General features: G+C 44.6%; 1 protein-coding gene across 1 annotated transcript; it reads left to right on the top strand.

Annotated features, from left to right (window-relative positions):
- Positions 1-963: 963 nt before the first annotated feature.
- On the top strand, positions 964-13,225 carry LOC308081462 (cytosolic sulfotransferase 2-like; the record flags this gene model as incomplete). The annotated part of the gene is made up of 5 exons (XM_080457832.1): positions 964-1,008; positions 11,961-12,087; positions 12,191-12,288; positions 12,406-12,580; positions 13,113-13,225. The coding sequence occupies 5 exons, from the start codon at positions 964-966 to the stop codon at positions 13,223-13,225; spliced, it is 558 nt and encodes a 185-aa protein (XP_080313958.1).

Raw genomic sequence — 13,225 nt, 5'->3', positions numbered from 1 at the left:
CAGAAATAAAATATGTGAATTACCAGGGAGGAAGGGTATGGTACCAGGGAAAACAGAAGACATGGTATACAAGAGCATCAGACACTTCCACGCATGAGGAGGATAAAGAAGAAGAGCCTACCACAGAAGAAGAGCCTACTACGTCCAAAGAAGAAGAGTATACTACGTCCAAAGAAGAGGTGCCACCAGAGGGACCAACCAACAGCCCAGGGAGCAGTCAAGGAGAAAGCAACAGACGCAATGACACTACCGAGGGAAGAACAATCGATGAGGCTCCAGATAAGCAATCATCAATGACCAGTGTTCCAGAGCATCCAACCACGTCCCAGGTGCCAGGGAGAGGGAGAGACGGAAGCAGAACCAGAAGAACCAGAAGGGCCAGAGACCACAAGGACAGGACAAGCAGAACCAGAGGGACCCGCAACGACCAGGAGACAGGAGAGACCAAAAGAGAGGCCAGAGAGGACAGCGAACACAACGAAAGCAATTAAAAAGGGTAAGAACCCAAAATCAACCTGCATCAGATACATATAACACATATAATCTGGTACAACAGCTACATATAATACATATATGTAACCTGGTTACCAGTACATAAGAATGATAAAATGATTCTTTCTAAGCATAGGGAATTCCCAACCTCAGACGGCTTGGTCGGCTGGGGTCTTCGGGGATTACGTTTGTTGTTTTGTTTGTTATTTTAGTTTGTTTTTTGTGGAGACAGGCTGGGCGAGACTGTACGCAGTCTGAGCCAGTAAGGACTCTGAAGATAGTTTAGGGAAACATTAGAGGAAGAATCATTATATAATCCCAAAAGGTGATCATTATATAATCCCAAAAGGTGATCATTATATAATCCCTAAATGTGTATATGTGTATGTTATAGAAAGGAGAAAAGAGAAAAATAAAAAAGAGTGATATATATATTACTAAGACATGCATTTCCTCTCTTTTATGTCCATAATGACGGAGTTCCGGCTGGGGAAACATCTTCCGAACTCCGCACATGTATTTCCTCGGCGTTCTGGCTGGAAAACAACTTCCGTACCGCCGCAGTAGAAATGGACAACTTTACTTGGCTGTGTATTTCTAGGCACAGCACAAGTGGACTTGGATACTGGACAGTTAAGTGTCACGTGTCCGTGACAGAGGAAGGGATGATTGATGGGTACGATCGGTACCAGGAAGAACTGTCACATCGAAGGTTTTCTGAACTATCGCTTTTGCACTATGGGACGGAGTACGGAAGACAAATATTAGTTGAGGGAAGCGGGAAGCTTTGTTATAAGAAAAGAATACGCAGCATTGCACGCACAAGCAGATTTGCATGCAAAAGAAAATGTGATTAATGTTTATGCATCATTTTATTTTATGCATCATTTTATTATTAACCATCAGTCTGTATAACCATCACAGTCTTTCTTGGTATTTTCAATTATTAATTTCATTGATTTTCATTCATTACTTAATACATTCAATGACTTTCATTTATTATTACATTTCATTTATTACTACTTTATGATACAAGTAGAATGGTTTACAAAAGTACAGTGAGAGGACAATCATGTATTACTTAAGAGTTTACAAGTGCATCATACCAAAACGAGTTTACAAGTGCATCATAAGAGTTTACAAGTGCATCATACTAAAAGTGCATTATATGAATCATGAGTGCATTATATGAATCTATCAAATAATGAGTGCTTGAGTGCATTATATGAATGTTTTACTGCACATTATGCATTTTATGAAGTGAAAGCCATACTTAGCAGAGATAGACAACCCGACCTGGCAATCCCGACCTGGCAGAGATAGACAAAGTATTGTCTAGAGGAAGGATTATGTGGGCGCAGACAGGTCGTGACCTATGACCCGGGCCTGCTAAACTGTATTAACAGAGAAGGTACTGGAAGAATAAGGAAATACTAGACTTCCATTTCAGTTCCAGTTGAGGGCCAGTTCCAGTTGATTTGTCAGTAAATCGAGATAAGCTGCCCACTCCTCTGCCCAGAAGTGGGTGTAAATCAAAAGGATTTACATGTCCAGAATTAGAGGTAAATCAGTCTCTACTGACAGCAAACATCCCTAGTGACAGCATATGACGAATAAGGTCCACAGCTAAGCACAGCTGGTTGGCGCTGGATTAGGGAGCAACCAGGGAGCGCTTGAGACCTAGTAACCTCAGGCCTATAAGAAACAACGTAGAAACAGCTAGAAAGAACTAGAAGAACACAAGGGAGGGGGAATGACTTGACAAATATAAGCAGGCAAACAACAGGTGGTGTTCGACACTGTGGTCCCATGTGGGACACAGTGGAGAGATAACAAATATTTGTATGATGAGAGGATTACGGGTGATGCCCAGTGATGACGATGGTGCCCAGATATATTAGTAAGATAGACGGAAAAGGGGCAGAGAGATTGGGGAGCCCTGAGAGTCAACATCGTTTGCTGTAACTGCTTAAGCTGTGCTGTACTTATGCTGTAATAAACCACTTCTACTGATATAACTAACTTCAAGTTTGATAGTGCTTCATTCTACCAATCCATCACTGGGAAGACTTAAAGATCCCAAGGTACTATATACTCACACATACTTCATTCTGAAAATAGCCGATCTTCAATTTCAAAACTTTTCAGATAGCAACGTGTTTCTGAGCTTGTAGATCGGCTGCTTTCACTGGTTCACTTTTATCTTCAACAGACAACCTTAGCCTGGACAAAGCTATAGCACTATAGGTAGTGTTGCAGCCTGTCAATCCGAAGGTTGAGGGTTTGATTCCTGTTAATGGCAATAGGTTGAGATGTCCAATCAATCCATTCTGCTTCCATCTCTCTCTCTCTCTCTTCAATCTATTATGTTTCCATGTCTCTCTCTCTCTTCAATCTATTCTGTTTCCATGTCTCTCTCTCCGCCCTTAGATTGTCCGCAATTTTGAGCAGTTTGAAAAACACTTAAACCCAGGATTTTTCAGTTATTTGCGTGAAATGGTATCATCTGATTGACCTCCGTTTTCACTGGATCAGGTCTCTTGGTCCAATGGCTTCCCGCTTAAGTGAATGTTTCACAACATCAAGGTTGCCGGTTCAAGCCTCACTTGGTGGAGACTTCATTTAAAGTGCATTGCAAACAACAAGACTGTATTAATGAATACATATGCAATTGATAAAGATAACATGAAATGCTTGTCTGAGAAGGTATGTTTTTGCAATGTATGACATACTTCATTCTGAAAATAGCCGATCTACAATCTCAAAACTTTTCAGATAGCAACGTGTTTCTGAGCTTGTAGATCGGCTGCTTTCACTGGTTCACTTTTATCTTCAACAGACAACCTTAGCCTGGACAAAGCTATAGCACTATAGGTAGTGTTGCGGCCTGTCAATCCGAAGGTTGAGGGTTCGATTCCTGTTAATGGCAATAGGTTGAGATGTCCAATCAATCCATTCTGCTTCCATCTCTCTCTCTTCAATCTATTATGTTTCCATGTCTCTCTCTCTCTTCAATCTATTCTGTTTCCATGTCTCTCTCTCTCTCTCTCTCTCTCTCTCTCTCTCTCTCTCTCTCTCTCTTCAATCTATTCCGTTTCCATGTCTCCCTCTTCAATCTATTCCCTTTCCATGTCTCTCTCTCTCTCTCTTTCTCTTCAATCTATTCCGTTTCTCTCTCTCTCTCTCTTTCTCTTCAATCTATTCCGTTTCTCTCTCTCTCTTTCTCTTCAATCTATTCCGTTTCTCTCTCTCTCTCTCTTTCTCTTCAATCTATTCCGTTTCTCTCTCTCTCTCTTTCTCTTCAATCTATTCCGTTTATCTCTCTCTCTCTTCAATCTATTCCGTCTCTCTCTCTCTCTTCAATCTATTCCGTCTCTCTCTCTCTCTCTCTCTCTCTCTCTCTCTCTCTCTCTCTCTCTCTCTCTCTCTATCTCTCTCTTTCTCATAATTATGTTCTTTTAGAAAGTGAGCAACAGCAACAGTCCACCTGGCCTATTCCCATGGATTGGATCTATCCACCTCACCTGCTGTCATTCCCTCTCAATCCATAATCACACCTGCCCTCACTCACTCCTCATTAGTCTCTCTCTCTCTCTCTCTCTCTCTCTCTCTCTCTCTCTCTCTCTCTCTCTCTCTCTCTCTCTCTCTCTCTCTCTCTCTCTCTCTCTCTCTCTCTCTCTCTCTCTCTCTCTCTTCCCTGGCCCCGCTTATCGCTGCTTGCAGCTATATTTTTTTATTACAATTGTATTGCTTTTAAGATAAAGAATATCAAATTATCCAGTGTATTTGTATTCTAATCAGATCCTTAAAACAAAGGCTGCCTTTGTTCTTGCTGTCATTGAGATCATCATTTATTCTGTAAGAGGATATTCTAGTTGGCAAAGCTTGTACTGATGGTAGATTAGCCTGTTGTTAATTGCTAACCGACAGTCATACAGAACATAAATGAGTAATTACAGAACACAGCCCTGGGGTGAAGCAGTAGATGAACAGAGCTCACCTGAGATGCTCTCCTTCAGCCTCACCGTCTTCTTGATTGATTGAATACTACTGCAAGTGAAAACGTTAAGCTTTTATGAGCCAATGAATATTGCAGTTTTATGAAAATTATTCGTCTGCCCCTAACACATACATGCAGACTCACATTTGTTTGAAACTTTGCAATATTGTAGAGGGTCATTCCAAGTATCACTGAAACCAATCTTACTCCAATTGGTCAAAGGGGGGCGCTATAGCAATTTTTTTTAAATGCAAACTCTAAACAGGAAAAAGTCATGCCTCGTTTGGCCGACAGCCGTGAAACTTGCTTACATATGTGCCTTGACTCATGAGGAACATATCTATCACTTTGACCAGTAAGCTCCGCCCTTAGATTGTCTGCAATTTTGAGCAGTTTGAAAAACATTTAAACCCAGGATTTCTGAGCAATTTGCGTGAAAGTGTGTCGTGTGTGAAGTCCCTTTTCACCAGTTCAGGTCTGTTGGTCCAATAGCTTGATCGCTTAATCATTTGTCTTGAAACCACAGGGTCGCCTGTTCAAATCCCACCTCATGCAGACTTCATCTCAATTGCATTGCACACGACATGACTGTATCAATGAATAAACTTGCAATTGTTAAATGAAACCCTTATTGAGAGTAGTTATTTTCAATGTATGACGTATTTCATTCCCTCTTTTGTTTTGTTTTGTTGGATTCTCCTTTTTCACTGACTAAGGCTGTGGATTGAATAGCTTGATCAGTTCAGTGTTAGCCTCATATACCGGAGGTCCACGGTTCAAACCCCACTCATCACAGTTTACATTTAAATTGCATTGTACATAACATGACCCTGTTAATTCAGACATGTGCAATTTTTATACAATAACATGAAATGCTTTTGAGAGTAGTTGTTTTTTATGTATGACATACTTTCTTGTGAAAATAGCCGATCTACAATCTCACACCTTTTTAGATAGCAACGCATTGTGAGCTTGTAGATCGACTATTTTCACTAGTTTCCATTCCGAGGACACAAAAAAAAAACTTTATTGGTAAATGTTTTGTGAACCAGTGATCTAGAGTAGTTAGAGTCCTGTCTATCCAATAGCTCAGTCAGTACTGCGGCCATAGCTGAGTGGTTAGTGAGCCCGCCTAGGGAGCCATAGGCCCTGGTTGCCCCAGGTACGATTCCAGGCCAGGCCAGCAAATGTGTCGATGAAATGCAATGTGTCCCTGAGCAAGACTCTTAACCCCTAATTGCTCACAGGCCCTCATTGGAAACAAGGCCGCAAGGACTTTCATGAACGGACCTGTTAAAGGAATTATCCTTATCCTTTACACTGTCTAACCGTAAGTCTGTAGGTCCCTGGTTCAAACCCCAATTTAACCAGTTTGAAAAACATTTTAACCCAGTATTTCTGAGCAATTTGCGTGAAAGTCTGCCAAATCTGTGAGCTCCTTTTCACCAATTCAGGTCTGTTGGTCCAATGGCTTAATCATCTGCCTTGAAACCACAGGGTTGCCGGTTCAAATCCCACCTCATGCAGACTTCATCTCAATTGCATTGCACACAACATGACTGTATCAATGAATAAACGTGCAATTGTTAAATGAAACGCTTATTGAGAGTAGTTATTTTCAATGTATGATGTACTTCATTCCCTCTTTTGTTTTGTTTTGTTGGATTCTCCTTTTTCACTGATTAAGACTGTGGATTGAATAGCTTGATCAGTACAATGTTAGCCTCATGTGCCGAAGGTCCACGGTTCAAACCCCACTCATCACAGTTTACATTTGAATTGCATTGTACAAAACATGACCCTGATAATTCAGACATGTGCAATTTTTAAACAATAACATGAAATGCTTTTGAGAGTAGTTGTTTTTTATGTATGACATACTTTCTTGTGAAAATAGCCGATCTACAATCTCACACCTTTTTAGATAGCAACGCATTGTGAACTATTAGATCGACTATTTTCACTAGTTCCCATTCCGAGGAGACAAAAAAAAAACTTTATTGGTAAATGTTATGTGAACCAGTGATCTAGAGTAGTTAGCGTCCTGTCTATCCAATAGCTCAGTCAGTACTGCGGCCATTGCTGAGTAGTTAGTGAGCCCGCCTACGGAGCCAGAGGCCCTGGTTGCCCCAGGTACGATTCCAGGCCAGGCCAGCAAATATGTCGATGAAATGAAATGTGTCCCTGAGCAAGACTCTTAACCCCTAATTGATCACAGGTCCTCTTTGGAAACAAGGCCGCAAGGACTTTCATGAACGGACCTGTTAAAGGAATTATCCTTTACACTGTCTAACCGCAAGTCTGTAGGTCCCTGGTTCAAACCCCAATTTAACCAGTCCAAATATAATTAACTGAACAAAAATCATGACTTTGTTAATTAATGCAAGTTCACTTCTTCTCACTCTGTTGCTGCCTCTCTCTCACTCTGTCGATGCCTCTCTCTCACTCTGTCACTGTCTGTCTGTCTGTCTGTCTGTCTGTCTGTCTGTCTGCCTCTCTCTCACTCTGTCACTTTCTGTCTGTCTGTCTGTCTGTCTGTCTGTCTGTCTGTCTGTCTGTCTGTCTGTCTGTCTGTCTGTCTGCCTCTCTCTCACTCTGTCACTGTCTGTCTGTCTGTCTGTCTGTCTGTCTGTCTGTCTGTCTGTCTGTCTGTCTGTCTGTCTGTCTGTCTGTCTGCCTCTCTGTCACTATCTGTCTTTCTGCCTGTCTGCCTCTCTCTCAATCTGTCACTGTCTGCCTGTCTGCCTCTCTCCCACTCTGTCACTGTCTGCCTGTCTGCCTCTCTCTCACTCTGTCACTGTCTGTCTGTCTGTCTGTCTGTCTGTCTGTCTGTCTGTCTGTCTGTCTGTCTGTCTGTCTGTCTGTCTGTCTGTCTGTCTGTCTGTCTGTCTGTCTGTCTGCCTCTCTCTCACTCTGTCACTGTCTGCCTGTCTGCCTGTCTGCCTCTCTGTCACTCTGTCACTGTCTGCCTGTCTGCCTCTCTCTCACTCTGTCACTGTCTGCCTGTCTGTCTGCCTCTCTCTCACTCTGTCACTTTCTGTCTGTCTGTCTGTCAGTGTGTAACCAACATCTGAAGTGAACTGAGCTCCTGACCTCTGGCTAGTTGAGTATAGTAGCATTATTTTGTTATTTAGCAAGCTGCTAGTAGTGGTACCCTAAGTGCTTTTCTATTAGTATTGTATTATTAGCTTGTGTGGTAGTCTGTAGTTTATAGTTGTATTGTCTTTGTGCTTCAAGCAGTAGGCTATTGGCACTTTGTAGTAGTAGAAGTAGTTTCACCCTGTATAGGCCACTTGATTGCCTTGTGAAGTGTGTGGTTTTGCCAGCACTCCTGGCAGACGATTAGCAATCAGTTGAAGTGGCCTTATACCACCAGCTGAAAGCGTCAGCTTTTAAGCGGCGGCCAGCAAACGAAGGCCAGGCGAACAAAGGCAACAGGCGACTTTGTCAAAGTCCGACTTCGTCAATGAACGATAAGCTGTATCATTGATTAGTGACATATATAGTAGTGTGATAGATATAGTAGTGTATAGTAGTATATGTTTAGTGATATACAATGTGTTTTCTTCCTATTCCTGTCCTCTCTTCTTCCTGGTGGTCGCACAAACACTGGGTTACACCCAGATGTCGCGACACAACTAATCTCATCTATCCTACTCTTTCAACTCACGTCGAGCAAGTGGTAACGGGAGGGCTTTGGAATTGCCACTCGGCTGTGGTGGAAGGCAAATCTGCTTTCATCTCAGCCTATGCATTCTTGCTCTCCCTAAACTTCCTTGCTCTGACTGAGACCTGGATCAGTCCAGAAAACACTACTACGCCCGCGGCGCTGTCAGATGTGTACTCTTTCTCTCACACTCCCAGAGCCGTGCGGACAGGTGGTGGGGCTGGTCTGCTAATTTCCAGAAAATGGAAATACTCTCCTGTTTCACTGTCACAATTCTCTCCTACCTCATTTGAATTTCATGTGGTCACTGTTTCTCATCCAGTCAAGCTCACCATTGCAGTTGTTTATCGCCCACCGGGCCCTGCTGGTGGCTTCCTGGAGGAGCTGGACCATCTAGTCTCTCACTTCCCTGTCGATGGCTCTGGATTCATCCTCCCGACTGAGAAGCAGCTAGACCCACTACTTTCGTTTCTCGCCGCCTTTGACCTAGTTATTTCCCCATCTCCTCCCACCCATGAGGCGGGCAACCAACTGGACCTGATCTTCACCAGAGGCTGCTCTATTGCTAACCTGTCTGTCACTCCAAGACCGAGCTGATGTTCCTCCCGGGGAAGGGCTGTCCGCACCGAGACATGGCCATCACCATTGATAATGCTGTGGTGACCTCAACTCGGACTGCGAAGAATCTGGGTGTGACCCTGGACGATCAACTGACGTTCTCGGCAAACATCGCATCAGTGACAAGGTCCTGCAGATTCCTCCTCTACAACATCAGGAGGATTCGCCCCTTCCTCACGGAGAAGGCAGCCCAGGTGCTCATCCAGGCTCTCGTCATCTCCCGCCTGGACTACTGCAACTCCCTCCTTGCTGGTGCTCCGGCATCTGCCATCAGACCTCTGGAGCTTGTTCAGAAAGCTGCGGCTCGTCTGGTGTTCAACCGCCCCAAGTTCTCCCACACAACCATCCTTCTCCGTTCTCTACACTGGCTCCCCGTAGCGGCTCGCATCCAGTTCAAAACCCTGGTGCTAGCCTATAGGGCAGTGAAAGGAACAGCTCCTTCCTACCTCCGGGCTATGGTCGATGCCTACACCCCTGCCCGACCACTTCGGTCTGCCACCTCGGGGCGACTGATTGCCTCGTCACTCAAGGGTCCTTCTGGCCGATCCACACGGTCACGACTCTTTTCTGTTCTGGCCCCACAGTGGTGGAATGAACTTCCCACTGATGTTAGGACAGCAGAGTCACTGCCCATATTTCGCCGCAGGTTGAAAACCCACCTCTTCAGGAAACACTACCCTTCCTCTCTGCCTGACCTACTTGTTGTTAACTAGTTGTACGAACGCTTGTTTTCTATTGTTGTATTGTTTATTGGATCTTGTTTAGTCGATACACTTAATTGTTTTAGCTCATGCTCATTTGACTTAGCTATTTTGTCTCATCTGTTTAAGGAAATAGGTAGCTGATATATTGCACTTTTACAAGGTATACTCTTGGTTGCTTGTTTTTGCAGAAAATGCACTAAAGACTTCTGGTGATTAGTAGTTTTCGTTCCCTACCTATGTTGAATACACTTATTGTAAGTCGCTTTGGATAAAAGCGTCTGCTAAATGACTGTAATGTAATGTAATGTAATGTAATGTAATGTAATGTAATGTAATGTCTGTCTGTCTGTCTGTCTGTCTGTCTGTCTGCCTCTCTCTCACTCTGTCACTGTCTGTCTGTCTGTCTGTGTCTGTCTGTCTGTCTGTCTGTCTGTCTGTCTGTCTGTCTGTCTGTCTGTCTGTCTGTCTGCCTCTCTCTCACTCTGTCACTATCTGTCTTTCTGCCTGTCTGCCTCTCTCTCAATCTGTCACTGTCTGCCTGTCTGCCTCTCTCCCACTCTGTCACTGTCTGCCTGTCTGCCTCTCTCTCACTCTGTCACTGTCTGCCTGTCTGCCTGTCTGCCTCTTTCTCACTCTGTCACTGTATGCCTGTCTGCCTGTCTGCCTCTCTCTCACTTTGTCACTGTCTGCCTGTCTGCCTCTCTCTCACTCTGTCACTGTCTGTCTGCCTGTCTGCCTGTCTGCCTCTCTGTCACTCTGTCACTCTGTCACTGTCTGCCTGTCTGCCTCTCTCTCACTCTGTCACTTTCTGCCTGTCTGCCTCTCTCTCACTCTGTCACTGTCTGCCTGTCTTCCTCTCTCTCAATCTGTCACTGTCTGCCTCTCTCTCACTCTGTCACTGTCTGTCTGCCTGTCTGCCTCTCTCTCACTCTGTCACTGTCTGCCTGTCTTCCTCTCTCTCAATCTGTCACTGTCTGCCTGTCTTCCTCTCTCTCACTCTGTCACTGTCTGTCTGCCTGTCTGCCTGTCTGCCTCTCTCTCACTCTGTCACTGTCTGCCTGTCTGCCTGTCTGCCTCTCTCTCACTCTGTCACTGTCTGTCTGCCTGTCTGCCTGTCTGCCTCTCTCTCACTCTGTCACTGTCTAACTGCCAGTCTGTCTGTCTGCCTCTCTCTCACTCTGTCTGTCTGTCTGTCTGTCTGTCTGTCTGTCTGTCTGCCTCTCTCTCACTCTGTCAATGTCTGCCTATCTGTCTGTCTGCCTCTCTCTCACTCTGTCACTGTCTGCCTGTCTGTCTGCCTGTCTGCCTCTCTCTCACTCTCTCACTGTCTGCCTGTCTGTCTGTCTGCCTTTTCTCTCACTCTCTCACTGTCTGCCTGTCTGTCTGTCTGGGGAGAGGGAGAGAGGGAGAGAGGGAGAGAGTGAGAGAGGGGAGAGGGAGAGAGGGAGAGAGAGACAGTGGGGGAGAGGGAGAGAGGGGGAAAGAGAGAGAGGGGGGAGAGGGAGAGAGGGAGTAGCCTGGTATCCAGCCTGCTTCGCTACGTTCGGCTGACTTTTTTTTCTCTCTTCGCTTCTCAGTCTGGAAAGCCTCCTATCTCCAAGGGAGGCGGGACATGCCAAAAGCTTCGAAACCTAACGTGGCTTCTGATTGGTCTGTGGTGCGGGGCGGGACCAAAAAAACAGTGTGATCGCTGTGATTCGTCATTCGTTTGAACAACATCCAATCAGCAACGACGTTGCCCAACGTAACATACGACGTTGCCCAACGTAACATATGTAGTTCCAGTGTAGTTCTGCAAAACCTTCCAATGGGAGGCTTTCCAGACTGAGAAGCGAAGAGAGAAAAAAAAGTCAGCCGAACGTAGCGAAGCAGGCTGGATACCAGGCTAGAGAGGGAGAGAGGGAGAGAGGGAGAGAGGGGGAGAGGGGGAGAGAGAGAGAGGTGGAGAGGGGGAGAGTCTGCCTGCCTCTTCCTGTCTCTGCCTTATCCCTCGAAACCGATTATTGCTGCTTGCAGCTATATTTATTATTACTTTTAAAATGTATTAAATAATATTCATAGTTTGCCTGGTTCCCCACATTGATGTTTTCTTCAGTTAACCCATTAAAACCGGGAAAGCGTCTGTGTCATTTTAGATTAAAGCTATATTTTAACCACTATTATTTTATACTTTGGCTATTCAAAAATAGCAGATATATACAATTGTGAAAATGTGTGCAAATAATTTATTTAAGCAAACATTTTTACTCTAATCTCTGCTTCTGGAGGTCCCTGGAATGAAATATTTTGAGATTGGGGGGGGGGGGTCTGCTGCCAAATACATTTGGGGGGTCCTTGACATGGAAAGGTTTGAGAACCACTGACAAAGGAACATAAGTTTATCATAAAACTGTTAGGATTTAGATGACATTTGTAGAATCTGCCTCAGGTCTTGTGGGTTAAGTAGTGCAGACACAATCAGAGCTCTCCCATTCTGCAGGTTGTCTATGTGGCCCGCAACGCTAAGGACAATGCAGTGTCCGGTTTCCATTTCGATCGCATGAACACGGCCAACCCAGTGCCTGGAGACTGGAGCAGCTACCATCAAAGATTCATGGAGGGAAAGAGTGAGTCCCTCTGATTAAAGTGTTTTAGTATAAATGAGCCTGTTTTCCTTACGTTTCACAGCGTAGAAGGTCCTCTGATGTTTTGCTCTATCTGTGGTTTCAGTGTTGTTTGGACCATGGCATGATCATGTGACTGGCTGGTGGGAGAGGAAACAGAGTCATTCTAACCTTCTCTACATGTTCTATGAAGACCTGATCGAGGTGGTTAATTGTGTGTTGGATGTGTGTGTGTGTTTGAGTGATTGTCTGTGTCACAGAGTGAGAGGGAGTATACATGACAGTACATGTTGGAGATGTGACAGTTGCTTTTGTTTCTAGGATACTGGACGAGAGATAGCGCGACTGTGTTCCTTTCTTGGTTTGTCTCCTTCAGCTGAGGAGAAGGAGAGAATCCGAGCGCAAGTGCAGTTTGACAATATGAAGGAAGACAAAATGGTCAACCGATCCACTGTCAAAATGTTTGATTTCAGCATCTCTTCCTTCATGAGGAAAGGTACGGAGAATGATTTTTATTGACATATGAGAGTAAAGAGTTGGGGTGTACATAGAGGTAAAACCCTTGCCCTGCACCGCAGAGAATCAGGTAAAATTCCTAGTTCCTAATTCCTCCCACAAATGCAATTGGCAGACTTCATGTGTGCCAGCAAGGGATCGTGTCCTTGTCAATGCACTAGTGATCTCTGCTGGCTGGTTGGGGCACCTGTTCAGTGGGGAAGGGATCTGGGGAAGATGAACCTGAACCTCTGTGCGCCTATACGCTCTCCCAGTGAAACTCTTCACTGGACAGAAGCAGCTGGTGACTGACGTACTATATCAGAAGAGACGTGGTTGTCTACACGTTCCCCAGGCCAACACGGGTTGTGATTGAATAAATTGAGGGGAACATGCAGAGGAAGTGCAAAAAAGCGAGAAAACAAATATTACCCTCTGCTACAGTTCACGGTATAGAACAGTTCTTACTGTAGGTATTGTAGTTCCCTAATGTACACAGTGCTTAATATACTTGTTGAACTCTGACTCCCCAGGAAAGGTTGGTGACTGGAAGAACCATTTTACCGTTGCCCAGAATGAACAGTTTGATGAAGACTACAAGAAAAGGATGAAGAATCCCACGCTGCAATTCCGTTCTGAAGTGTAG

This window comes from Gymnoscopelus braueri (assembly GCF_963280865.1).
Source record: "Gymnoscopelus braueri genome assembly, contig: SCAFFOLD_70, whole genome shotgun sequence".
NCBI lineage: Eukaryota > Metazoa > Chordata > Actinopteri > Myctophiformes > Myctophidae > Gymnoscopelus > Gymnoscopelus braueri.
This window is presented reverse-complemented; position numbering and strand designations above follow the sequence as displayed.